The sequence below is a fragment of the Solea solea genome, chromosome 6 (genome assembly GCF_958295425.1).
Source record: "Solea solea chromosome 6, fSolSol10.1, whole genome shotgun sequence".
Taxonomy (NCBI): domain Eukaryota; kingdom Metazoa; phylum Chordata; class Actinopteri; order Pleuronectiformes; family Soleidae; genus Solea; species Solea solea.
The window spans coordinates 12,950,994-12,978,498 of NC_081139.1; the positions used below are offsets into that span (position 1 = coordinate 12,950,994).

Here is a 27,505-nt window from a genome sequence, read left to right on the forward strand (position 1 = left end):
ACCGGAATATTCTTGTTATGTGGACAAGAATTGAGGACATATTGAGGTTTGGGGAACGATAGACAACTCTTGAGTGTCAACTCTTTAGTTAATAATGAAAATATCTGTACAAATATTTTACCAGTGATTTGAACTTTCTCCTGTAATGTGAAAATAATAATAATAATAAAAGCGTGTTGACAGGTTGTTCTAGGTGCAGCATGAAAGCAATACTTACTGTATGTTCTTTATTTGCTGTCTTGCAAAAGGGCAACATTTAAAGACAAAAAAATAGTGATGTGATGTAAAGTAAAAATAAGTGAAAATGTAGGTTGCTTTTTTGAATCTTCTTTCTAGATGAGTAATTTGACTGCAATAATTAATAATCACATTCTATATCAACTATAAAGTCAATATTGAGTGCTCAGTATTTCTTAGAAAAACAAATTGTCATAAGTGTCAGTGTAGGTGGTGACGAGGGATTAACAAATCTGTTGGTTATTAACTGCGTACACTTGTTAAAATGAAGAGGAAACAAATCTGAGTAACGCACACAAAGCTGTGTCAGCTGACACGATGGCGAACTCAGATACGACTGCAGCGGCCTCTTGGAGACAGTTGCCACGGAGATTTGCGCACGTCATTCTATGTAGCGGTTACCATGGTGCTCGTGACGTCAAAGCCCCTCGCAAGATGCTTAGGAGACCCCTGGCACGGTTGCCATGGATACTGGCGGGGGGAGGGGTGGGGTTTAGAGGAAGCGGAAGTGTCAAAGCAGGCGGAAGTGGTACTGCCCTGAATACGCTTAGCAGCAAGCGGAGGACGGCCTGATAAACTCATCTTTCAGAGAATAAAATCGGGATTCCACGTACGCTCTAAATGTGAGTTAAATTGCTTATCATTCGATCAATGTCTTGTAGATCAGTCAAATGTGAGTTTTTCGGGTGGAACTGCAATCGCAGCGGTGGCCTTAATTCTCTGCCTTTGCGACGGAAGGTCCCTATTGTGGACTGGGGCTGGGTTCGAGGATTTAGGCCGAGCCTTGTGGCCACATAGCCAGAAATAACCCACAAATTTCCTGGCATGGGGTCACCTGTATTCTTTCGCCGGTCGATTGCGCTAAAATGGTTGCTTTTCTTTGTTCGTTTTTATATAAATATATAATTATATAATTATATATATATATTTATATATGGCCCGGCCTCCGCTCCGGACCATGCGTGATGTCCAGTGCCCGTGTGGGTAGAGAGAAGCGGCCCCGAGTTTGCCATTTTGACAGCTTAGCAGCGGCAGCCGTGTCCCTACCCCTCCTTAGTACCGCCGAGCCCGCATGATTGTATTGTCTGGCGAATAACGGAGAGTGAAGACAACGCCTGAGGCCATAACGGGACCGCCGCATACACATGGCCTCAGCCTATGCTGAAAGAGTCCGTTTCGACGCCTTTAACTGATCACTGTCATGGCGTATTGAATCAATGTGGAAGCTAAGACGCCCTCAATATTTCCGAAATTCATATTTTTTTTCCGTTTTTCGATATTAAAACTCTTTTCCTTTCGTCGTCGTGTAACGCCTGGTGGGGCTTCGATGGAGCGTAACCGAAGCCGTTTTGTACGCGTGACAAAAAAAAATCTGCGTTCAATATGTAGCATCGCCATTCGGTCTGAACTGGGTCATAGTGTGTTAGCAGCTAAGGTGTCCGCTGAGTCCATCGACCGCGCATTGACGTTCATTTAGCATGCTAAGCTAGGTGGCGGTAATCTAGCTCTCCATTTTAAAATTCCGCAGGGGAATGCGACAAGGAGGGCGTAGCTGTTAGCAGAACGACTGAGCCTCGTAGTCGGAATATTCCTTCTCTGAGGGGGGAGTGGTGGTAAGCAAGAGCGATGAAACATTAACAGAGGCTGTTTTGTAAGCCGCTCGCCATATCTGTTCGCAGTTGAAGACGGCGTTGTCCATTTTTATGTCGGTACGCACAAGCACATAAACGTCGGAGCGAGCTAGGCAGTCGGATGACGGCAGCATTGACAATATCGAATGCGTTTGTGACGAAGCCCGGTGATTGTTACCACGGTAGAAGAGGCCTGCGTGGATCGACGTTAACCGATGGCGTGGATCGTCGCAGCGGTTAACCAGCAATTGATTTAAGCGTCTGTAATCGCTGAGGCAGTTACCCGGTGCTAAGTGCTAGCGCTAGGATGCTAAAATGAGACGGGTTGGCCTGACGGCATTACGTGGTTGTTGAAATGACAGCATTGTCTGTGTGAATGCCACGTGCAGCCCCGAAATTCACTTTCTGCTGTAATCTTTGTTCACTGTAAATATCCGTCATTCAGCCCTGTTATTGTTTTTTGCTGACATACATCTAAGTGGGGGTGGGGGGGATCTCGGCAGTCTTTCTGAAAGAAGACGGTAAAATATCATTTCTATATGTTAAACTGCGTTTTACGATATAAAGGTGCTTATTCATACTTGTATTTTATGTACCATACAAAACCAACAGTATTTAAAATTGTGACCACCTCACATTTGAGTACAGTCAGAATTTAAATGTATGGGCTACAACGATTCTGGGGAATGATTTGATATGACACGATATATTTGTCAGATTTAAACATTCATTTTGAATTGTGAATTAGAAAAAGGCAAATCTATCACTACTTACCTGAATAGATATTTCATAAAATATGGTAGAATCATGTTATTCTCATCTTGTGACAGGAATATTGTACCAAAAAAATAATGAACCATTTCTCCTACCGTTTTTTTTTCTTAAGCACCATTTCACAAATTACAATAGAGGCATTGTGAATATTAACTTAGTCTGTGCTGACACACCCATGCCCATAATATCAAAAATAAAAAACGCATCTCAGAGCCATCAATTCATTTTGTAATGTTATGAGTCATCCTACCATAGTATTTCTATTTTCCATACTAAATAGAACATTATCTTTTCCATGATCACTCATTTAAACACGTACTAGCTCTTTTGTCATTACAGTCGCTCCATATATTGCAGGTTGCTTTAAAAGTGAATGTCTTTAAATCTTAAAGTACATCAGGTGGATTTTTGCAATGGCAGGTAAACCATCCTCGACCAGTATCTTTTCAATTTCACAGGTCCTGATGGGAGTTAAAAAGTCCCTCATCTAATAAAGACTGTGTCAATGAAAGAAGTGTCAATGTAGTAGGGCTCCACATTATCAAATGTTTGTTCAACTGATTTGTTCTTAAAATGTCTTAAATTTATGTCACTTAACCTGAAAGAGGTTCCAGTTAGGTATGCAATCACATTATGCTAATGGTGATTACACAACCAATAAAAGGTATATATTAATATATATATGTTATGTTGCATCCTATAAAACAAATTAAAAAATGTAATTCATTGGAAATTTCTACCCATCCTTAAGTCTGTTTTTGTTAACTTATTTTCAGTATTAAAATTTCAATGAATAACAATATTCAAAGTATGTCCAGAGCTTAGATATTTGTAAAAATTGTATTAGTTGTTCATGTAAATATGTTCTTTTGCTAAAATACCTCAAAGTGATCATGTAATGATCATACCTTACATTGGGAAAATGTGATAACTTTAAGGTGAAATTAAATAATAATGGTAGTGATTTTCTGTAGTATTAGTGTTTTTTAAGGGCAAATATAAATACGACTGTGACATAACACAGGGACAAGGTTGTAGTGAAGAATTAATCTAGGGAAAGCTACAAGACATTTACCAAGGCCCCAAATTCTTGTAGTCCACTAAGATCACTCATGTAGATATTGAGGAAAATATGGCACTGCTGTAAATCTGCTGTCAGAAGTCCTTTTTCTTACAAATAATGAGAGAGATGGGAGGCCAAGTGTGCCGCATAAACTCTTGATGGTAAACTTTAACATAGAAGAAAATCTGTGATTTGACCTACAACAAATTTGGATTTATTTTTGACTGACCAATATTTTTAATTCCTGAAGCCAAATCAAAGGCTTTTTATTTTTCAGACAATATTTGGGTTCTGGAAATATTGGTCTTCTGTGATACATTAGGAAGGTGTCACTGGGGTCTCTGAGGGTTGAGTCATTATTTCGCTCCTGTACTCTATTTCCACTGGTTAAAAAAAACAAAACGATTTAATCCTGGGTTTAAACAGACTTTTTCAAATATTAAAGCAAGCTTTGCTTCTAAAGCCAAATGCAATTCATAGAAAAATTGATTTATGAGTTGAAGTTAGTTAAGACTTGTGTTGTGGCGTTTAATTAGCATAGTTTATATACCTCTTATGCCCACTTTAGGAAAGTCTCATCCTTATACCCCTGCTTCCAAAGGGAGGTCAGAGGTCAGGTAAACTTCACACTAACACAACAGGGTGGTGTTTCCCTCTGGATGGGTGGTCACTAGGTTAAGCATCAAGAAGGCGGAGTTGTCAGGATGAAGCTGGTATTTTGACATATTTTGATTATTATTACAGCGTTTAAGTGTTTTAAATATAGAATTGAGGTAGTTAATCCAATTAATTAAATATACAAATATGGATGATTAAAATGGATCACAGTCCAATGTGGAGGGTTTGTAGAGATGAGTGGATATAAAGATGTAGATGAGACTGTGGCCTACTTAGACCTACAGAATCATCTGGAGAGCAAAAAGCCTCAGGGGATGAAATAACTGGGAGCAGCCATTTCTCAGGATTTTTTTGACATTTTATGAAGCACACTTACAGTATGTTTGAGGGTTTGGTACTTTTTGGTGTGGCATAAGGATTGATACAGGTTACTGGTGTTTGCTAAAGTGTGGGGCTGGTTAGTTTACAGGATTACATGGTTTTATATGTTTCATCCTTTAAAAACACTAGGGAGTATGTCATAAGTGACAGTCCTCACTTGTTTTCCCTTAAGCAAGCTCCACTTATTCAACAGCCAACAGATCTCACGCACCCATATTTCTCACACATATTCCTGCCATTGTTATTCTTTTCGAATAGGGCTTGGTGTCGCCACCAACTTCCTGAGTCATTTTGATTTTGATTCGCAAGGTCGCGATTTGATTCCAATTTGAATAGAAATATTTCAGTTAAAATACCAGTCTTGTGTCAGAAAACATACATATAATTAATACTGCTTATTATACAAGCATGCCTCAAACCTGGCATTTTTTAGAATATTAATATTACTATTAATATTTACATTAACAGAATCCAAAGCAGGTACATTATTGTACTTTATATTTAACATGACCAGCACGCTGATGATCACATGGCATTCAAGTGCTACATTTCATGCAGATTGTGTCATAAGAGTCATTGTATTTGTAGTTAACAAACACATGTAATTAACAAATTCTGAACAGCTGTCCAGTCCCTGAGAAAGACAGTGGCATTCTGAAAATGTAAATAAATTAAATATTACCTTTATGTATGTTTAATAAAATAAAATGTATAATTTTTTAACCGCCAGCTGTGGTTAGCTGTGACTGTCTCGCATTGAAAAAGTGCAAGCCATCTTTTTTAACTTATTGTTTGCGAAACATGGAAAACTCTTGACAACGTAAATTGAATTGTGCTTTGAAAAGTGCGTGAAACTGAGGCCCTTTCATGACTTCTTTCTCATTTCACATTTTTGAGATTCAAAAGAATTTTCTGCAAGAGCAGATCTACATGTAGCGTCTTAGTGCAGTTGAGAAAACTCTCAGATGGGACACTGGTCCCTGGAATACAAAGGTAGTGCTTTCCTTGGTGAGCCAAAAAGGGGATACTCTGCTGCAGGCACCCTCCAACATGTTGGTGAATTTTCAGAGTGGAAGGGATTTTACTTGTGTTGTATTTGTTTACTTCTTTCTGTGTCTTTTCAGTTAGACTCTTGTGAGATACTGTAGATTTTGTCATATAGGTTGGCCCAAGGAAAACCATCAATGGAATAGGGGTTTCATTCACTGCAATAATAAAAACGGTGGTCTTCTTGCTGTGCAGTGACAGTTTCCTCAGCTACATCACCTTTAGGTGCTTGCGGTTACAAAATAAAAAATATTCACAAGATAAACTGTTAGAATATTAATCAGGGCCCTAGAAGATATTCAACATCTTTTTCATCTTCTCAAGCAGCTGTGCATGCAGGGGCACCATGACAGATACAGTTGGAGACTTTACTACAGTAGCTGCCTTCAATGGCTCAAGAGCTTTCACCACATCTTCTGCAACTGCTAGTGCAACTTCTGTCCAGGTGCAGATGTTTTCGTTCCTGCTCACTTTAGGTGACAGCAGAGCAGCCAGGATCGCTGGTTGCTGCTCCAGGAAGTGTTCCACCATCTCCACAGCACTGTTCCACTGAGTCACCACATCCATCACCAACTTATGTGCAGGCAGTCCCAACTTAATTTTGGCTTTTCTTTGAGCATGTGGCTGGCGGAAGAACTGTGGTGAAAAAATTATATCATGTGCCTCACACGGCCGAGCAGGAGTCTTTAGTGTGCACAAAAGAGCCGTAATGTAATGTTTTCAGACGGCATATTCTGGACAAAGATGCACATTTTGTCATTTTGCTTCTGTACGCATTGACTGTTGACAAATTATAAGCATTTTTATACATTTCTGTGCATTTTCAGGGGCTCAGAAATAATTGGACAATTGACTAAAAAGCAGTTTTATGGCCTGTTGCCTCACTATTCCAGAGCAGATAAAGGTCTACAGCTGAGGTCCAAAGATATGTCAATGCAAGTGAATAAAGCCATAATTTGGGTAAGAAAACTAAATGAACCTATCAGTGAGATAGAAAAACACAAGGACTGGCCAAATCAACAATTTGGTACATTCGTAAAAAGAGGGAATCCACTGAAGACCTCAAATACCAAATGACCTAGAAGACCATGGAGGACAAGTCGAGTGGATGATCTCAGAACTTTTCTGAAGGTGAAGAAAAACCCTTTACAACATCCAGCCAAGTCTAGAACATACTTGAGGAGGTACGTGTGTCATTGTCAAAGTCTGCAATCAAGAGACACCTTCATGACATACAGAAGGGTTTACAACAAGGCGCAAATCAAAAAAGTGACCAAAAAAAAAAAAGCCTGCATAGTTCTGGAAAAAGATTCTCTGGACAGGCGAAACAAAGATACATTCTGGAAGAGAGAAGTGTGGCAAGAGAAAGGAACAGCTCATGATCCAAAGCATACCACGTCATCAGTCAAACATGGAGGAGGCACTGTTATGGCATTGTCATGCATGGCTGCCAGTGGACCAGGCTCACTTGTCTTTATTGATGTGACTGCGGATAGAAGTGGCAGAAAGACCTCTGAAGTGTACATGATTATAATCCTCTGCTCAGATTCAGCTAAATGCTGCAAAACTGTTAGAACGGCATTTCACATTACAGATGGATAATGATCCAAAGCATACTGCAGAAGCAACACAAGTGCTTCGAAGGTAATGAAATGGAATGTTCTTCAGCGATCAAGTCGTCACCTGATCTGATACTTTTCAGTTACCGAAGACAGAAATGATGGCAGAAAGACCTGCAGACAAGCTGCAACTGAAGGCAGCTGTAGTAAAGGCCTGACAAAGCATCTCCAGGGAGGAAACTCAGCTTTTGGTGATGTCCGTGGGTTCCATACTTCAGTCATTGATCCTTTGCATTGACTGCAAAGGATTAAGTATTTAAAAAAAAAAGCCTTTAATTTATCATGATTTGAGATTGTCCTATTATTTCTGAGCCCCTGAAAATGGATACAAATGGAAAAAATAATGTGTAATGAGTCCACACTTAAATCAAATCTTGATTGTTTAATTTCAAATTCATTGTAGTGTACAAAGGCATATAAAAGTTGACACAGCCTTGGTTTTTTTTATTTGAGCATGTGAAAAACGTATAGGTAACTTGAAGGCAAATGCCTTCAATTTGTGTGTCTGGTGACGTCACAATATTTTACCTACTTAGCATTGCTCTTGTCCATCTACCGCTGTTACCACATTATTTAAATCCAAAGTCACTTTGGATTTAAGCGTTAATTGTGCCTTCAAATTTGGAGGGCCTGCCATGTTGGTAATGTCTTCTTCATGCGGCCAGATCTTGTCGATAGTCTCATAAGACAAATGAGATTAAAGCCTAAACGCCTCGGGGAGGAAAAAAGGCTTGTATTTAAAGATCGACCTTTATATCCAGCCCTGTTTCTGAGTCTATCTCCCTCTTTCTATCTTTTCTGCCACCTGACCTGGCTGGTAAACAGAAAACCAAAATGCTAATACTGTCTTTTTGTGTCATGTTTTCCTCCTTTCAGCCTAAAAGATGGATAAGAACGACCTGGTGCAGAAAGCCAAGCTTGCAGAGCAGGCCGAGCGCTACGACGACATGGCGGCTGCCATGAAGGCTGTGACGGAGCAGAGCTCGGAGCTCAGCAACGAGGAGCGAAACCTCCTCTCTGTCGCCTACAAGAACGTTGTAAGACATCAATTTATTTGCTGTAAACCACCACATGTCTGTTGGGGCTGAATTTGTGACTCTACAGTCAGCTTATCATCTGTTACTTTTTGGTAAACTGAACAATAAAATTGAATCCCCGTGATGGTAAAGTCATGAAAACTGACCACTCTCACCTCACGGCCCAAAACAGTCCAGCGGTGAAAGTGGTGCAAAAATGCGGTACTTCACTTCTGATTTACACAAACAAATTTAGATTATGATTAATTTCAGATGTGTAGTATCACTGCTTTGTGTATTTTTAGACATTGCGTCATTCTGTATTGTTACAATTAAACACACATGCTGCGTTTTGAGTTCATGATTAAACCCCTGTACTAGCTGGGAACATTTCCCTATTAAGTTATAGCCTCTGTTCTTCCTCCAATGACTGCCAGATCTTTCTTTGGAAACATTTAGTGTGGGAGCCTCGGGAAACAGGACACAGTGTGCAGACTGCAACACTGCAGTGTGCTTTATAGCTCGCCCTATCTTGACTCAACACTAGTTAAAATTAAATTGTACACTACACCTTTAGTGATATTGTAGAATAGAGGATTTGTAGTAATCCTGTGATAGCTGAATATTTTGTTCAAAGCAGGAGCTTCTGTCCTAGTGTGGACACTTTCACTGGACATCCTGCTGTTAGTATTATTTAATTTTTAGTTGATGAATTTCTGGCCCAGGACGACTCTTTCTTGTGTGTATGGCCCCAAAGAGATTGCCTCAGGTGTCAAGTACGTGCGTCTATCTGCAGTCCTCTGGTTGGGTGAAGTGCGACAAAAGATTGTGGTTTGACCCGTTTTTTAACTTCTGCAGACGATGAACCATCACCGGCCAGAAAGCAAAGCTCAGACACACGTGCAGTCGAAATAATTCAAGTTCAGCACCGAGACCTGTTGTCGAAACCCTGAATTTGTTTCTCTATGGCATGGAATATGGCAGTTGATGTTGCTCGGTGCGTTTTAGCAAGAGAGACACTTAACTGCATCATGCACAGAAAGCTTGGTTTGTCTAAGTGACTAAGTAGTTTCAGCAATTTGTTAAATTTATGTTATAGTTTTAATCGCCTGGAAATAATTCATAGGATAATAATCCGCTTGGATGTAAGTGGTCAACATGTTTGTGGTAGATGAGAATGCACACATTACAAGAGAAAAAAACTTGGATCACCAAAAAAAAAATTATTATTGTTCAGGATTGGGCTTTAATGACAGATAGATTATTTCTGCTGTATGTTCATTAATTCATGCCAGTTTTAAGTGTTAAGTGTTTTTTGTGTTTGTTTGTCTATCAGGTGGGGGCCCGGCGTTCCTCCTGGCGCGTCATCTCCAGCATCGAGCATAAGGCAGAAGAGAAGAAAAAGCAGATGGCTTCAGAATACCGCTTGAAGATTGAGAATGAACTCAGAGAAATCTGCGAGGATGTGCTGGTATGGAGAGGGATGGGATGGGAAGGGAAGGGAAGGGCTTGAAGATGGAGAGAGAGAGGAAGAGAGGTTTAAACGGGGTTGTGATGGGTAGGAGGATTAAAATTTAAAAGGTGCAAAGAGAGAAAGGAAGCGCACTAGATTGGATCCCTCCTGGCTGGGGGAAGAATGTCAGTCATATGTTACTCATGGAGACATTCATATTGTTGCTGGCAGCTGTAGAACTGTCAGACAAAGCTTTCATTTTTTAAATTCTTCCCATTAACATTCTTGGGTGTCTTGGTTTGACTGGGAAGATTACACTGTGTTGAATCACCTACAATGCAGAGTTGGGTTAGGCGATGGAAAGATTGTACAGTGTCCTGCATTATCTAAAAATATCCATGGTATTAGTTTCATTACAGTAGTTTAAAAAAAACAAATATGCACAATTTGCAGATATTGGCATGGTGTATAGTATAATATTAAATACACCTTCAATACCCAATTTTTTTTATTTACATACCCACCTAAGTTTTTGATCTAGTGTGTTTTTATTGACTGCTGATTTAAGAGGTCACATGTGACATCGCATGACCACTTCTCTTTCAACATAAAAGATGGCTGTGTTAATCAGCCTTGATCTGATTAACAGTCAGTTAAAGCTGGAACTCGTACTAAGCCCGAGACCAAATATAGTGATAGTGAGCGGATGCACGAAAGACGTACCGTCCTCAAACTGCAGTGCCATGGAGCATGTGAGAGTGATGAGACCACTTTGGCTGAGAGGAAGGAGGTGAGACTGGAGAGGAGGGACAAAAAGCAGCTGCAGTGGCCTGTATAGCCAGTGATTAAGAGGGAGACACAACCTGTCAAGGAAGAAAAAAGAAAAAGCTTCTTTTACCAGGAGGAGCGAGCAAGTGCAGAGAGGAAAAACTATTGAACCTCAGGCCAAAATGTAAATAAATATATAAATGTTCACATGTTAATTATATACACACACACACACACGTTGAAGGTGCCCTTGCATCACTGCCACTTTTATTTATTGTTCTTTTTTATTTTATTTATTTTTTACACTACCTCTGAGAAAGAATGCATTCATTATATCTATGAAGCGGCCTCAGTCAAATTAGGCCTGCTGTAAATTTGGTCTGCTTCACTTGGAATTCAACTCTAACTTGTCGAGCATAATAAAATTCTAAACTGTTGGAAAAAAACCAGTAGAACCAAGGTTTATAATGGTTCTATTGAGTTGATACTTTAATAATTGAGCGTAACACTCAGGGAATATATAGCGTGAAATGTGCACCATTATCCACACACATAATTAGTGCTGCTCAATTAAAGGATTTCAAGGGTCTATAAATCACTAGGAAAATTAAAAAGAAATGACAAAATGTCGTCTTTCTTTCCTAGATCCTTAGTAGAACTCATCAAATGTTTTGTTGACCGATGAATTCTATCCGATCCACCCATTATACCATTGTTTTCAAGGTTAATCTTCCCATTAGACAAGGTGTTACTGTGCTATTTAGTGGGAAGCGTGATGTAAAATTGCATCTGATTTAGTAATTTGACGAGATTGAATTGGAATCAATAAAATTAACGCAATAATTGGCCCTTGATGTAGCACTGTAAACGGCTTTACCCTTCAACGTGATTAAATGGCACATACAAGAAATGATTGAATACTGACTGAATCATACATGTGACTCGAGTCATACTGAGCACTGCTGATTCTGTTACATGCCGCATTAATGCCAATATATGCATTACTAACTGTAGCTGCCGTGTCTGAGAGAAATACTGTGGAGCAGAGAAGAGAGACATTCTCTCCCTAGCCAAGAGCAAGAAATGAGTAATAGCTGTGCAATTGTTACTAAACCTGATTCGACCAAAAATACTCTAGCTGGACTCAGTGCGATGTTAAATAGGGATGTACGATATTGACTTTTTGCCAATATCCGATATGCAGATGTCAGGAGAGCTTGGGCTGATTACCAATCCAGATATATGTGCCAAACCGCAGAGGTCATTTAGTCTCTTGTGTAGTGGAAAAAAAACATAGTTGGAAAGGGGGCAAGTAAGGAGGTAGCAGCCTGTTCTGCCTACTGTTACTGGGGATCTTGGCATGTTTGTGCATATCCAGTGATACATTTTAAAGCCAATATTGGCCGACAACGATAATACTGTGAGTCCCTAATAGTTGAAACTGTCAGTCTGTGACCAACTGAAACGGCTCAAGGTCAAAGTAGATTCAAATGTTAAGCTCCTGAGCTGACTTCTAATAATATGTATGCTCAAGGTCAAACTGGAAGCATCTGCAGTGATGTAATGCGGTAGGACTGAAGGGAGGGAAGGACAGGTGGAGAGTTAGTGTCCTTAAAGCAGGCGGAGACTTTAAAGAAGAACCATAAAACAGAAAATGTGTTTATCAGACTGATTTGAAAGGAGAAACACTTTTTCATTTTATACATATTGAAACGGGGGGGAGAAAGAACCCCACATTTTTAGTCAATATAAAAAAACAACTCACTTATGATAATAATTATGTCGATAAAAATAATGTCGCTTCTCTACATAATTTGGTAAGGTGGTCACTAACACATTTTCCTATTCCTATTATTTTTTTATCACTTTACAGTGATGAAGACAGCGTTGTCTTACCATTTTAGATGTAGTACATCTGAAATGTTCAACTGCTTGTGTTCATGGAGGCTACTGGATAAAAACCTTGGTTTATCCATTTGGCAGAATGCAGCGGAATCTTCAAAAGGCTTATTGGAGCCTCCTTCTGGTCTTAATTGTCATCACCCTTTGTGATATGATTAATTGAATGAATGTCTTCTTCCCCTGATATCAATGACCTCACTCTTTTCTCGTCTACCTGGGTTTTTATAAATTCACATAAATGGTCCCAAAAAGGAGTTGGCTGTAGGCAAGTGGATTTGCTTTAGTTAAGTCGAAGATGTTTCACCTCTCCGAGAGGCTTCTTCAGTTCTGACTAACTGCTAGAAAAACATTTCAGCTACACATGAAAACAAGCAGGAGAATCCACTTAAGTTGTGTTCTTGTATCCACATAGAACCAGCACTGAAATGCTATTTTTGGAAAAAAGAGTCCCAGAGATGCATTCAAAACACTAGCCTTGCTTTTTTTGTGCATGCAGTTAATGCGCTACTTTGAGAAAACTATGCAATAGTCCCAACTCTCTCATTGTGTCTCTATTTCTGTAATTGTATACTTATTTGAATAAATCTTTACACACACACACACACACCCACAAAACATGTACTGCTTGCCTCTCTCCGCCAACGTGGTATCATAACTCTTGTCTCCTCCACTGTACTGAGGGTTGAGGAAGTTGCGCCTACTCTTTCACATTTTGCCTTCACGTGGGCAAGAATTCCAGGTGTTATTGCCTCATCTGACACAGTAGACTTCCTCACAGTAGAACGTCAAAGAAGGCATCATGTTCCTTAAGACTCATCTAAAGTCTTAAAGTAAGAAAACCGGTCACGGCTGAGCACTTTTAGACCACAGTGCAGAAAGACTTGACCAGCTGATAGTGTCCTTTTGTTGTAAATGTGTAACATGATTAACGGTCTCTCTTGTTTTCTGCCTGTTTCAGAGACTCCTCGACGAATTCCTTATTGCCAATGCAAGTCAGCCGGAGAGTAAGGTGTTCTACCTCAAAATGAAAGGAGACTACTACAGATATCTGTCCGAGGTGGCCATTGGGGATGATAAGAAGAGTAAGTATTACTGTTTCTTTTGTTTTGTTTGGTTTTTTAAATTCTGACTGTGTTCTTGAAGGAAGCGGGGTGCTATGAAAACAGAGAGGAGTAGATAAAGGATAGAGGACATGTGAAGCAGCAGTGTCCTCACGAGAGTCACATGGTGGGATTAGAAATGTACATCTGTAACACATTCAAAAGGTTGCATATTAAATGTCCTTTTACCAACGCTTTCGTTGTCAATGGCAAAAGACACTCATTCGGATTTATTGGTAATGTTATCGGTCGTCTTCTTGAATTTTAGCCATTGTCGAGGAAGATGTGACATAATGGAGTTAGCAAAGGACTCTCCTCTCTACTGGGTAGACGAGTCTTAAAAAGCATCTTAAAGTACGAGACACTTGGCGTTTGTCATTGAGGCTAATGTTGAGGATCCCGTTGTCATCCGCGTTGCGTAGGAACGGTGGATCAGTCTCAGCAGGCTTACCAGGGCGCCTTCGACATCAGCAAGACGGAAATGCAGCCGACGCACCCCATCCGGCTGGGCCTGGCCCTCAACTTCTCCGTCTTCTACTACGAAATCCTCAACTCTCCTGAGCAGGCGTGCACTCTGGCCAAACAGGTGGGTGCAGCTTAATCGTATATTTACACCGATACAAAGAAAACGAACTATTTTGATCCGTGAATCACTCGCTCTCTCTCTCTCTCGCTCTCTCTGAAGGCTTTCGATGACGCAATCGCCGAGCTCGACACCTTGAACGAGGACTCGTACAAAGACAGCACGCTGATAATGCAGCTACTAAGGGACAATCTCACTGTAAGTAAACACTCTGACGCACCAGACATGATCTGGGAATAAGATCATCCTATAAAGTGAGAGAAAATACAGCAGATGGCTCGTAGGACAAACACATGTGGTATATAACAAAAGCATGACGTGGGATTTAGTGGCATCTAGAGGTGAAGTTGCATATTGCAGTCAACTGATAACCCTTTTTTTTTTGTTTTACCTCACACTCCATCTCGAGTGTACATGAGAACCTACAGTAGCCTTAACGTAGCGTAGATAAATTAATGAACCATAATTAAAGTTGTTGATGGGATCCCCCTAAATCGTTCACAGTGAACCTTCGGCTAATAGTTAACTGTAGTAACCACATGCAGTAGTTGTCGTATTCTGCGCTTTGTTTTCATCACTCATTAACAGCGTCACAATCCGCCATAAAACACCCAGAAGTCGATTATTATTTGTGTTATCTCAAGTCCAGTGAACCAAACGACGACACAGATCATTTCTTTACGCTAGAGCCGGTCAACCTTTTTAAGAAAAAATTCTAAATACATCGATAGGATATCTATAAGTTGTACAAACGCACTAAGAAAACTAAGAAAGGATGTTTATTTTCTGCTCATAGAACAATTTTATTAAAATATTCAGTAGCAACAATCAGTCTTGAATTATGACATTTGCAACTAATGAATATTTTCATCGTCGCTCAGTGGGTTTAGTTTATTGTCCCCGAGGAGCAAAGGAAACGGAACACGTTCACATTTCATAAGCTGAAATTACAGAACTCGTGTATTATGTTTGTTTGTTTGTTTGTTTTTATTAACTGATAAATGGGACATTTTATGGTGAAATGGACTAGTTCTTGATATGATTTTCACTGTCAGTACAAAGTTGACGTCTCCGTTTGTCTCTTTCTGTGCAGCTGTGGACATCAGAAAACCAAGGAGATGAGGCCGAAACCGGCGATGGAGAGAACTAGAGCGCACTTCACTGTTAACCCATCCCCACTCTCTTCCTCTTCCTTTTATCTCTCTTCCTCTTTCTTCTCTTCTTCCTCTCTTCGTACACATAAACAGCCCATTCATTCCCTCGTCCCACTTGTTCAAGCCCAGCCTCCCAACTTCCCTTCTGTATAACCAGCAGCATGAATAGTACCTGACCTTCACAAATGAATTTGAAAAAATAAAAAGACCTGAAGACCTCTCCCACCTTCCCTCCATCAATCATGGCACTCCAGTGCCAGCCAGCACGCCACAGCCACTGGCTGGCCTTGTCTTATAACAAGCACGGAGGGTTTTAATCCACTCCCATAAAATTATGTTTTTAGTCTAGTTTTTAATCTCTCGCCTCTATTCCTTTCTTTTTCTTCCCCCCCCCCCCCACCCCACTCCTCCTCCCTAACATCTCAGTATGTTCTCTCCCCCTCTTTTGCGAGATCATGGATTTACATAGTTGTTCATCCCTTATTTTTGTCCTTCTGGCTATTAGTGTACTGGCAAAAAAAACTGGCTGGTTTTATTCCACTTTAAACAACAACAACAAAAAACGTTATTAAACTGTCCGTTTATTTCCAACAAACACTGTGATGCTTAGTTTTTCCTCCACCTCGCCACCAAATTCTCCTTTAATGGCAGACGGGAAACTGAGCTGGGCATGTTTGAACAGCAGTGCGATTCTGCTGAGGTTTATACAGAAGGGTCCTCCAACAAGGCTGTATTGTGACACTGACAAATCTAAAAACTCAAGTGTTTATACATGCTGTGTAATCAAACACTCGATGTTCTCTTTTACTTTCTAACCGAGACCGCCACTTTGCATATTACCAATCTTCAGGAGCTAAATAAAAAAAGTTTGATTCGGAAAAATAACTAAAACATTTTTTTTTTTTTTTTTTAAATAAAAAAAAAAACAACATACATTTCATCTTTCACAACAAACGGGACCTGCCTGCCTCTGGGGATCCACCTGCTGTCACCGGGTGCTGTTGAATAACTGTGCTGCTGTCCCTGAAGTTAATTCCTTAAGAAAACATTCATTTCCCTTGGTGACTGCTTTTCCTCGTTGTGAGTCTGGAAGTGAGACGGAGACAAATCAAATTTTTGTCTTTATTCTGGTTTTTTCTTTGGGAAATTGTAAAACACCTTTGGAGCTCGGCTTCTCAGAAATCTGTATTTTTGCAAACGGCCAACATCTGCCTTCTTTTTTTTGCTCCTCCCTGTCATAGCTTGTCTAGAGTCAAGTCTAGAGGTTTCCACTCGCTGTTGTGTGACCTGCCAACAAGGATGCTTACTTGCCTACTTGTATCGGCATCTAAATCTACCACCGGCATCATAGTGGGAATTATACACCCTGTGGTCCGTTACCGTGGCAGTGAGGCCTGGTACTGATGCTTCTTTCTGACAATATGATCTTACAACCAGCCAAATAATCGCAAAGGGTTCATTTAGTAGCTAGTAAGTGGACATTGTCCACAAAGTAGGAGGGGGGAAAAAAAGAACAAGGAAGCCGTGATTTTTAGCGCCGTCTTCGTCCACTATGTGCGTTAGAGGCCGAATTTTCACGGCAGCCAATCAACTGTTAGAGGAAGTGGGGGACCTGTAGTGGGGGGTCACAGTTTATCAATTAAGGCTGGAGTATGTGAACGCGCGTGTACGTTGAAGCGACCTTTTTTTAAGAGGTTATCTTTTAAGAGGAAACAGCAGCTACCAGTGCATTGTGAGGCTCATTTGTAAGATGTGATCTTTCACGATAATCATTGTAATCTGTAAAATTCTTGTTGAAATGGCTTAAATACACTCTGCCAGGAGAAGCAAAGTAAATTCCAAACAAGTTAAGTCATTAGTCCCAAACCTAGAGAAAAACTGGTGGGTGTCATCTGACCACGACGCAGTCCAACAGTCTCGTCAAAAGCGCCCGTCTTTTATTTCCCCAACTTTCCCTCGTCCACTCAGTGTCACAATAACCTTGTCATTAACCAGCTTGACATTCCACTCTGTAGGTGTAGAAAAGTCATGTGTCTCAATGTTTTGTTTTTCCTTTAGCTGGGGACAATTGTTTTTTTTTTTCATGCACTGAAGTTTTAAAAGGTTAAAAAAATCCCTCCCTGCCGCTCTTTTTTCCTCTATAGCTGAACAAAAAGGCAGTTATTCTACGCTTTATAAGGAAAAAAATGATCCCATGCAGTAGTGAATGTGGCACCGAGCCTGTCTGTATATCTGGTATCTCAACTCATTGTTTTTACTGACCAGTATTCTGCTTAAAATAAAAAAGTAAAAAAAAAAATAAAATTAAAAAATGTAAAAAAAAATAAAAATACATCCCACCCAACCCCAACCCCCACCCCCGCCAAACAAAGGTTTGCTTCTGTGACGGTTTTTTATTTTATTTTATTTTTTGCTTAGAGCGCACGTGGTTGTGAAAATTTAGATTTTAGCTCAAGGACGCCGATAAATGAGAAAATGACACAAAAAAAATATGAAGAAAACCCCCTCGACGCCTTCCCCCACCCCCGCCCTGGTTGACGTAATACTAGATTTGTGTATGTCTTTTAAAAAAAATTCCAGCTCTAGTTTCACCTTACATGTTATAAACAGGACAAAAATGTAAAAGACGATTTAAAGTGAAATAAAGGTTTTATCAGTTCTGAATCAGCCCTGTTGTGCCTGTTCATGTCACGTGTTTTCACCTCACACTCTTTTGCATGTTGTGCAGATTTGTGTAAGACTGGGTATCGATCACAAAAAGTGGATGACAATACCTTATTTGATATAAATACAAAAATGAAAAATGAAGCAGCAAATGTTGACGTTTAACACGCAGGACTAAGACCAACATTTAGGGTGCAGAGCACTTAAGCGAGAGTCGTTTACTTCACCATGCAAATGCAAATACAGTGTTTCTATGCTGATGTGGCAACATGCAAATGTTGAAACTCTCATTTGTTTTTTTACAGCCACACAGGGCAGGCATCCATGTCCTGAAACCAGATGCTGCATCTGGTTTCTATACCTGAAAGACCTGTCACTTAATACAAACTACTGAAAATAAGTTTAGAGTCACACTGGTGCATATTAGAGCCAGGTTAGCTGTTCCCATTTGTTACCAGTCTTTTTTCCAAGTCAACACTGTAGACTGTGCACTTGAATGGTAACGTAAAATTGTTAGGATTAAGAAAACACCCCATAAACCCCCAGCATTTTAAAGTTCAGTTTAATGAGGAAAAACCAATGCAAACAAGTTACAGGAACAGAAAAGGTGAGACAGTATAAAGATGCTCAGGTGTGAGGAGTGGCTTCTTGATTCACCTGTGCTACGTGAACAAACGGGTAAGTTTCAACAACGTTCCCAGGCTCGTACACTTATATACTGTAGAGACTGAATCCAGAGTAGCATGCAAACTTTCATAATCAGTGAAATAACAGGAAACAGAAAAACACGACACACATGACATGAAGACTCGTCCTGAGGACTGTTTCACTCGGTTCACGTTTGTCTTTCAGTCAGACAATCAAACTGACACTTTGATCCTAGAGGAAGTAAACAGACATGTGTCAGTACGGACACCTGACAGAAGGTAAGAACACTTCATGTTTAATCCAACAGTAGTTTAGGATGAAGCCTCACTAGTATGAAGGGTTGGGTACTGCACTCACTGCCAAATTATGAGAATTGAATCTCGTATTAATTGCTTAATTATTAATGTTCAAATAGAGAAGTTTTGACTTTCTACACAATTAAAATGTTTGCTTATTTTAATAGTCAAGTACTGAAAGAAAGGCAGAACACATTTCAGAGTACCCAACCCTCCCTGCGTGGGGGATGACACTGGGAATTTGATGCTGCACTCACTTCATATGGGACTTTGAAGATGTCAGTCACTAATATCAAAGTGCGCTTGTAAAACCTCTGAACGTTGTTCCCCCCCACTCCAATTAACTCTACACACAACCATGATGCGATTGCTCACAAGTCAGAAACATCTCTTCACTCCACATCATGACCTGAATGCAGCATGAATACAAAGGCCCCATAGAGACCTAATTGCATGAGGATAAAGTATGATTGTTCACACCTGGCATTAAAATGCATCCTGTCGCCACATATGATAAGATCTCGCTTCTGCTGTCCCATATTCAAATGCACACTGGTGTCATGTCTATTTAAACAAAAACAAACTGATGTATTTCAGAAAGCGGGTCTGACTGTACAGAAAAAAACTCACGGGAAACTGGACTGCTATTAAATCAGTGTTTCTCAGTCCTGGTCTTCGGGGACCAGGACCCAGCTCCAACACACCTGATTCAAATGAATGGCTCGTTAACAGGCTTGATGATCATTTGAATCAGGTGTGTTAGAGCAGGGCAACATCAACATACAGGTGCTAATTAAAAACCTATCTGAGGATGGGGACAGGGCAGATTGGGAGTGTTATTAAATAATAATACTAAATTAATCAGCAACTATAGTGGGGTTTTTTTAATAATTAAAACACGCTTTGTTTTGCTTCTTTAATGTGAATATTTTCTGGTTTCTTTGCTCAATATAACAAAGAAATCACTCAAATTGAATAATTTTGGTTTGTGGACAAAACGAGACGTTAGAGAATATCATCATTTCCAGGTTTTAGAAACAACATTTTTCAACATTTTCTGAAATTCTATGGACCTAACAAGTATTCCATTAACCACTCAGGATGCATGTTTAATTAGCAGGTCTGAACAGGTTCAAATATCAATCCACTGATAAAGAACGCTCATGAGCTCAAACCTCGGAACTGCAGCATAAATCAGTGAGTGACCTGAGTGTAGAACAGCATGTGGAGTGGAGGGAAGAAAAAAAAAAAAAGCTTGTTTACTTGTTATTCAAAGACCAAACCTTAATGATCACCTGTGTTAAAATACAACCCATGAGTTATATTTATATAGAATTAAGCACCTAGATTTGAATATCAGTTTCATATTCGGTAAATAACTAGAGTTATTCTTAAATTTCCAGCTTCTCAAAAGATAAAAATTAACTGCCATTTTTCTTACGCATAGCTTTATTCAGTTGAATGTAATGTGACGATTTAATGAAATTTGTTGTTACACTCAACTTTCATCAGCTTCTACTACTACTGAAAAGATGTCAATTTCGAGGCCTCTTTGTAGTTTCATGGAGAATCCAACATTACCTATACTATGTTTCACACCTTCAAAGTATATTAGATCCACCCAGAAAAACACTAATGTTACAGAACAGCTGTTTTGTTGTACTGCCACAGGAGAGCACTGTTATTTGAGTGAAGAAGTTGTTTTTTTTTCCCCAGTGTCAGTGCTGATGCTCAGGTTTTATGACTAAGCAGAATTTGTTAGAAACTGAAATATTTCTAAATGAATCCATATCAAATTAAATCAGGGCCTTGGAAATGAGAATGAAATTGATTCAGGTATTTAGTAGAGAAATCCAACCCTACACTTAGGCCAAAAAGAATAGTATGGTATGGATTTGGGATGTCGTCTTTAGCAAAGGGAAGCTCATGTGACCCAATTATTTAAGATTGTGCACAGGCGATTGTATGTTAATGTTACATTCTGTGATGAACCGGTGTTATGCTGTTGATAAACAATTGCAAAAAAAGAAAGAAAACAATCCGTGAGTTGAGATCATTTGTCATATGCACGACTTAAGGTCAATAACAAAGATTGTATCGTCAAGCAGAGGCATCACATGACGCTCAATGATCTACTGCATTTAAGCTTCACAAACAATATTAGTTGAGGTTTATTATCAGTTATGATGTGTGTCATTTAAACTTTAACATTCCCAAGGCTGAACAAGGCACTCGTCCATTAGTTCCACCCATCGACCAGGGCTACATTTTCCAGAAGTGTCTTAATGTGACTTAAAGTGACTGAATCGTGTCACCGCTTGCACACTTTGACGCCGTCTGACTACACAGCCACCAATACATCCTCCTCACTCCTCACAGTGCAGTGACAGATCCTTACCGCTGTCTCCAGACTCCCTGATGCATCCTCACTTCTTCCTCTGCACTTCCTGCAGCATTTTTAGGGCTGCAGAGTTATTTGGTTCCACTTTGAGCAGACAACTCAGGTCGTCCACACAGGCCTTCGTGTCCTGCAGGAACAACAAGAAGAATCTTAAGTTTACAACTGAATAAGGTTGAAGGTCTGAAGGGTTGAACTCAAACTTTCAAACAAGACTTGAGAGTTGCACTGTGTGGAGCTGAGTACTTGGCAAACAGATGAATAGTGTTGAGGAGAAGCTCTCACAGGAAATGCAAACATTTATCATAGGAGGAAATTCTTTTATTTTGTCATTATATTTAAAACCCTTCAGACAGGCTCTCCTGAAACATAACATCTGATTGCTCTGGGTGAGAATAGAAATTGCAGAGCAGCGATGAGGATTGAAGCACTCACCTTAAGTTCTTTATGAGCCTGAGCCCTCCTGTAGAGAGCCTTGATGTTGCTGCTGTCAATCTTCAGAGCCTCATCACAGTCTCTGACTGCATCTCTGTACTGCTTCACTGACAGGTAACATAGTGCCCTGCAGAAAAAAGGAAAATGTGAATTATACATTTATAAGGGGCTGTATGTAAGATTATCCATGCAGTAATAGTTTTTCAATACCAATAAATTACCAGATCATAATGTGACTTGAAGATTAGACTTTGAAAATCTAAAGGATGTGACTTTACACTCCTGTGTGCCTCAGAATTACATCAGTGGCTGTTCAGAGCCGTGAGTGAGTTTAAGTTTCCATAGGAATGCCGCCTGCTTATGACAAATGAGCAGCTGGTCATCTCTATGTTTGCACTGCGATGGACTGGTGAACTGCCCAGTGTGGACCCCGCCTATCACACTGTGTCAGCTGGGATTGGCCCTGGAATAAACACTGGTACTACTGGAGTGGCAAACAATTGAATTTTGGAACCTGATAATGCAACTGGGATCTGAGCTACTACTGCATGTCAAACATCAGTCAGACCTGAAGAACAATTCCAACTCAACAGTTAAAGGCTCCTTACATATATATACAAAAAAAGAATATAGATGTACGTGTTACAACTTAAAGAGCACACCCACCGGTTGGTGTAGGTGGTGACCTCAGTGGGATTGTACTTGAGGCTCTGGCTGTACTTTTCTATAGCCTTCTTATGCTCTCCTTTCTTCACCAGACCGTTGCCTTCCTCTTTCAGGGCCTGCGCTCTCTTAAGGTCTTTACCACTGGGAGCTGACAAAAAGGGAGAACAACGTGATCAGGGTTGGACCATGTGGGAGAGAGTTATCACGACAACATATTCCAATCGTTCGATATCGATAATTATCATGATAAATGTTGGTCATTTCAGATTTTTTGAAAAAAACAAAAACCTTGATAGCTCTCTGTTCTTTTGAAAACCTATGTCCTTACCGTTCTGTTTGGGTTCACTGATGTTGTTCTGCTGTGGTGCTGGGTTTGGTTTGACAGTGTTGGCTGCAGTTTGCTGGGTCAGTTTCTCTCTAACAGACAGAGGAACCGTGGGGATGGGAGGAAGCTTTTCTCTCCACAAGGGGCCGTCGGCCTCTGTGAGCGCTTTTGTCATTCTGTTAAAAAATAGAGAAAGAGAAATGTCTTGTTATGTGTTCCCTGTGGCACACTCTCTCGTCAATAGTCATTATAATTTAAAATTAAATTGCATGGTGTATTGGTGACAGGGAACCAACATCATACGTTAAAGTTGATGTTCTGACTCATATTGATCTTCATGAGCAAAGAGGGAATGGAGGCAGACCAAACTCACTGCGCCCTCTGCTGGAAAACTTGGTAATTACTTAAACTTTCAAATTTCATTTTGAACTTGAACACGTTTTTAAGGTTGGCTGTTGAATCAAATCAGAAATTTGCATTGAATCAGGACCTTGTCCATCAGGTAATCAGCAGCCCAGCCCTACCATACACATTATATTGCACCATACAAGCCTTGTTTTCATTATGATATGCTCATGACCACCAAGACACGGACTAGCTGGTTAAATTCTTAATGTACGTTTGAAAACTATTAAATATATTAAAAAAATCATATATTTAACAATTTGCAGTGTTTTAACATGAAATCTGGCAGCTAACTTTACGATGGTTTGAGGAAGTCCATCAATGACAAACCTAGATGTGGATTCATTTGTGGCACTCTCAGACCCCTTCACCCTTTTTTCTTAGTCTGATTTGTGACATGAACACAGAATTTCCACTGAGTTGGCTTTCAGACCAAGTACCTGTTGGTTCCCTCATGAGCGGCTGTTATGTTGCAGTCGATCTGCAGAGCGGTCTTGTAGTCCACATATGCCTGTCTGTATCGCTCTAAAGCTTCATGGGCAGCAGCACGGCGAAGCAGAGACTTCACGTTAAATGGATACAACTCCAGAGATCTGAAGCAAAACATGTTCAGATTACAGATTATACAAATTATAAGAACCACATTAGTCAGACTATTTTTTAACAATGATCGTTTTATAGTAAGCAAACAAATAAAGCAACAAAACACCATGAAAACAGAAAATCACGGATAACAAAATAGCATGGAGTGAATTGATAAGATGGTTGACATGTCCAAAGTCCAAATAAAAACACTTACATGTTGCAGTCTTTCACACACTCCCCACAATGTCCACTCTTCAAGTTGCTGGCTGCACGATTTGTGTACAAAATGGCCAAATCCTCTGGATTCTTTTTACCTTTACAAGAAATAAGACAACGTGGTTAGGGGGAGCATGATGTCATGAACAAAAAAACAACAACAAAAAACATGTCTATCAAAGGTCCAGTAACTGTAGAAAATTGAGGTACAGTTAAGGCCATATGTTGGACAAAGACAAACATTTTTAAATTTTTCCTCAGTGCACCACCACAATGAATTTGAAATTAAACAATCAAGATGTGATTAAAGTTTAGACTCTTGGTTTAAATTTGATGGATTGACAAAAATATTTCATTAACTGTTGAGGCAAGCAGTAAAGGAGGTGGCTACAGTAAGGGCCTGGCAAAGCATATCCAGGGATACTCAGCATTGGGTGATGTCCATGGGTTGCAGACTTAAGGCAGTCATTTTATTTATCATGTTTCCCCTGAAAATGGACAACTATGTATAAAAATGCTTATAACCCCTCAAACGTTGGCCAAATGACTAAATGTGTCTCTCTGTCCAAATATGTATATGTACATGTATATGTATATACGTATGCATATGGCTTTAACTGTATATGCCTTAAAATTGCAAGATGCTAAATAGATACATTTGATTTGGTATTTAAACATTTAAAAACCCTAACCCTTCCAAAAAAGGATGTTAGATCTTTATTAGCCAGTGTCTCACTTGTTTTCAGGTAGTTTACATCGTACATTCAGTCAGATATTATGTGAGGTACAGCTCATAACTTAAGTGTAGCAAATATGAATGTGTAAAGAATTCAACTTGTTAAAAGGTGTGACGGGAATCAAAATATTGTCCACTTAAATTAATATATGATTTGATATTAGCCTTCATATAAATTATATTGTCATTGATTCTGCTTGCTGATAATTACGCTCTTCTTCTATGGTGTGCATTACATTGTGTTTTTGGTCAAAATTTCTCACTGTGGATCCAGAGATAAAAGTTAATACTTACTAGATTTCTCCAGCTCTTTGATGGCCTCACTGTAAAAACTGATGGCCTCTCCATACTGGCCCCTCTTGAAACAGTCATTTCCTTGATGTTTCACCTCCATCCAGGACTTCTGCGATTTCTGTTTGTGAGGCATCTCTTCTGTTTAGCTGTCACATGAAAAGAAGACTCACTTGTAACCATCCGATCTGTGCTGGAAAATAATGCAGCACATGGATACAGACACATCCTCTGACCTAAAGACATGATATAAGCCCATCAGCTTCTTAAATGAACATTTTCTGGTTTCTTTGCTCCACTATGACAGTAAACTGAAAGAGAGAAGACATTTGTGTATGTCTTTATTATGAAGTCTGGCGGAATAAATATCCACACTATTAACATGAGCATTTTATATGCAAACAACTATTTGCAGGCCAAGTGTGATCTACTGTTCACAGAATGGCCTTTTCTTCACACAAATATGTGCCCATGCAAATGTGGACTTCTATTTATTGGTGCACAAAGCATGTTGTCACCTCTGCTGAATTTGCCTTTGAGCAGCATAATCCAAAATGTAAAGGGCCGACTTGAATGAAATTAGATTTAAGTGGTGATCCACACACAAATTCCCAAGTGCTTTCTCTGGGTTGCTTCTGGACTGTTGAGTAGACGTCAGTGAAAAAACACTTGCATACTCTCCATCTGAGTTAGTGCTGAACAAAAAGTGGCACGATGAGATCTGACCCATTAAGCACAACCTTTTAAAGCTTCTCGAATGTGATAAGATATTGACAGTTTGTTGATTTTGGGGGAGGGTCATTTGTCTGTAAACTGAATAATTGTGGGTTACAACAAGAAATATAAATACAACAAACACCTAGCTTTAAAGAGTATAGAGGGCATCATTCACTATGTTTGTGGCGTTTAACACGCAGGGCAACTAATGGCCAGTTGCATCCCCTAACTGTAAATACTGTACAGTGAGATCTCTTAAACTACTATACAATGACCCCTGATAACACCCACGGTGTCTTCTACTACACCTCGACATTAAGTGTTTTGAACAGCACACTAGAAGAAGTAGTAGTAGTGATGAGGGTGGTAGTTGAGGAGACCATTAAAAGGTGGTTAGCTTGACTACTGAGCCTGGTAACCGAGCTGCTTACAATTCCTCAAACCTTTATCATTTGTGACAGTTTTGGTTTTTTGAATAATTTATTTAGTTAAAAAAGACAATCGGTGATTACAGCCACATATTTGAGTTTGGTTATGAAATAAACGTGTAACCGACGCTCCTTTTACCGGTTACTGGCCGAGTTGGCTGGCTAGCTACGCTGTGCTAATTCGAGTAGCATCTCGAATGCTGCAATGTGCTAAAGCTAGTTCAGCGACAGGCTAACCGGGGCTAGCGGAGCTAACGCTGTGAAGCTAAACTCTCTTTACACTCTTACCGGCTGCTCGGTCAGTGTGCGAACAAAACAACCCCCTAGAGGAATCCCCTCCTCGTCAAAACACAAACGGTAGAAACGTCAACAAGACTCCTGGTAACTGAAGCTATATTTTCCTCTCTGTGTACTCGCCGTCACTACACTGACACTCCTGACTGGTTGAGACTCACGCCGTATACCTCTGCTGTCTGCGGGGACTCGTGTTGGAGGCTGCGGAATTTGCCGACTGCTTCTGGTAACTTCAGTGGGGGTACAGTGGGGGGTGGTGGTGTGCACGAGCTCCTTCCGTCGTTCCCTTTTACGTATCAGTTTCGCTTTATTCTGACGCTGCGTTCGAGTGCAATGGAAAGTGTAGGACCTTTGACTGTCGTAGTCAGTAGTATGTGTCGAACATTATCGGAAGGCCTATGATTTACTAGATAAATCGTCAACTGTCAACAGTTTTTTGTTTGCTAGCAACAAGCCACTGACATCTTTGTCTACCGCTCGGTTGTCCCAAGTCTGATCTTTACTTTAGGAAACATCTTGTACATCTGTGCCTCACACGTTGGCGTTTTATTTAACTGCTGAATATTTTCCTGCACTAATGTGTGAAGCGTTATCTGGCTGTGATTCATCATATCACCTACCTGAGGCTGAGACAGTCAGAAATATTAGCATTGCATGTGTGGCTGCTCATATTGCTGCTGGTGTTAATGGTACTGCAACACTGTTCAAATAACTATTTGAATAGCACTTTTCAAAACAACACTACAAAGTGCTTTCCATAGTAGAAAAATAAAACCTTTAAGTGTAAAATGGTAAAGACAGAATTAAAAGATAAAATGAAAAGCCAGATGAAATAAAGTAGTAAAAATACATCTGTAGTTAAAAGAAGGCATTTTAAAGCAAAGTAGTGTAATGTTCAGTGGCATATATACACACATATATATATATACATATATATACATACATATATATATATATACACACACACATATGTATATATACATATATACACAGTATATATACATATATAAAACACATATACATATACATACATATATACACATATACATACACAC

At 39.8% G+C, this 27,505-nt stretch overlaps 2 protein-coding genes across 10 annotated transcripts; one reads left to right on the top strand and one right to left on the bottom strand.

The window, feature by feature from the left end:
* The first annotated feature begins 722 nt into the window (after positions 1-722).
* Positions 723-18,010, top strand: ywhaba (tyrosine 3-monooxygenase/tryptophan 5-monooxygenase activation protein, beta polypeptide a). Its single transcript, XM_058630641.1, has 7 exons — positions 723-860; positions 8,247-8,407; positions 9,723-9,857; positions 13,468-13,591; positions 14,032-14,195; positions 14,295-14,390; positions 15,286-18,010. The coding sequence occupies exons 2-7, from the start codon at positions 8,255-8,257 to the stop codon at positions 15,340-15,342; spliced, it is 729 nt and encodes a 242-aa protein (XP_058486624.1). The 5' UTR covers positions 723-860; positions 8,247-8,254; the 3' UTR covers positions 15,343-18,010.
* tomm34 (translocase of outer mitochondrial membrane 34) lies at positions 9,610-26,704 on the bottom strand. Of its 9 annotated transcripts, none has more exons than XR_009240371.1 (10): positions 26,445-26,613; positions 25,015-25,160; positions 23,983-24,082; positions 23,624-23,776; positions 22,782-22,954; positions 22,454-22,601; positions 21,788-21,914; positions 21,353-21,482; positions 10,563-10,702; positions 9,610-9,894 (listed from the first exon to the last, which is right to left on the bottom strand). XR_009240371.1 is itself a non-coding variant. In XM_058630640.1 (9 exons), exons 2-8 carry the CDS (start codon positions 25,145-25,147, stop codon positions 21,381-21,383), a joined length of 936 nt encoding a protein of 311 aa, XP_058486623.1. In that variant the 5' UTR covers positions 25,148-25,160; positions 26,445-26,613; the 3' UTR covers positions 9,610-10,702; positions 21,353-21,380. The 9 variants fall into 9 exon arrangements, 6 of the variants coding, with proteins under 6 accessions (XP_058486623.1, XP_058486619.1, XP_058486622.1 ...); XR_009240370.1 differs by lacking the exons at positions 9,610-9,894; positions 10,563-10,702 and adding exons at positions 18,556-18,889; positions 20,130-20,160; XM_058630640.1 differs by having other exon boundaries at positions 9,610-10,702.
* Between the last annotated feature and the right edge of the window lie 801 nt (positions 26,705-27,505).

Coding starts and splice junctions, on each gene's coding strand:
- ywhaba (XM_058630641.1), top strand. CDS start 8,255: ATGGATAAGAACGACCTGGTGCAGAAAGCCAAGCTTGCAGAGCAGGCC. Junction 8,408..9,722: donor CTGTCGCCTACAAGAACGTT/GTAAGACATCAA, acceptor TTTGTCTATCAG/GTGGGGGCCCGGCGTTCCTC. Junction 14,391..15,285: donor TACTAAGGGACAATCTCACT/GTAAGTAAACAC, acceptor CTTTCTGTGCAG/CTGTGGACATCAGAAAACCA.
- tomm34 (XM_058630640.1), bottom strand. CDS start 25,147: ATGCCTCACAAACAGAAATCGCAGAAGTCCTGGATGGAGGTGAAACAT. Junction 23,777..23,982: donor TGTGTGAAAGACTGCAACAT/GTAAGTGTTTTT, acceptor GTTTTGCTTCAG/ATCTCTGGAGTTGTATCCAT. Junction 21,915..22,453: donor GTCACCACCTACACCAACCG/GTGGGTGTGCTC, acceptor TTTTTTCTGCAG/GGCACTATGTTACCTGTCAG.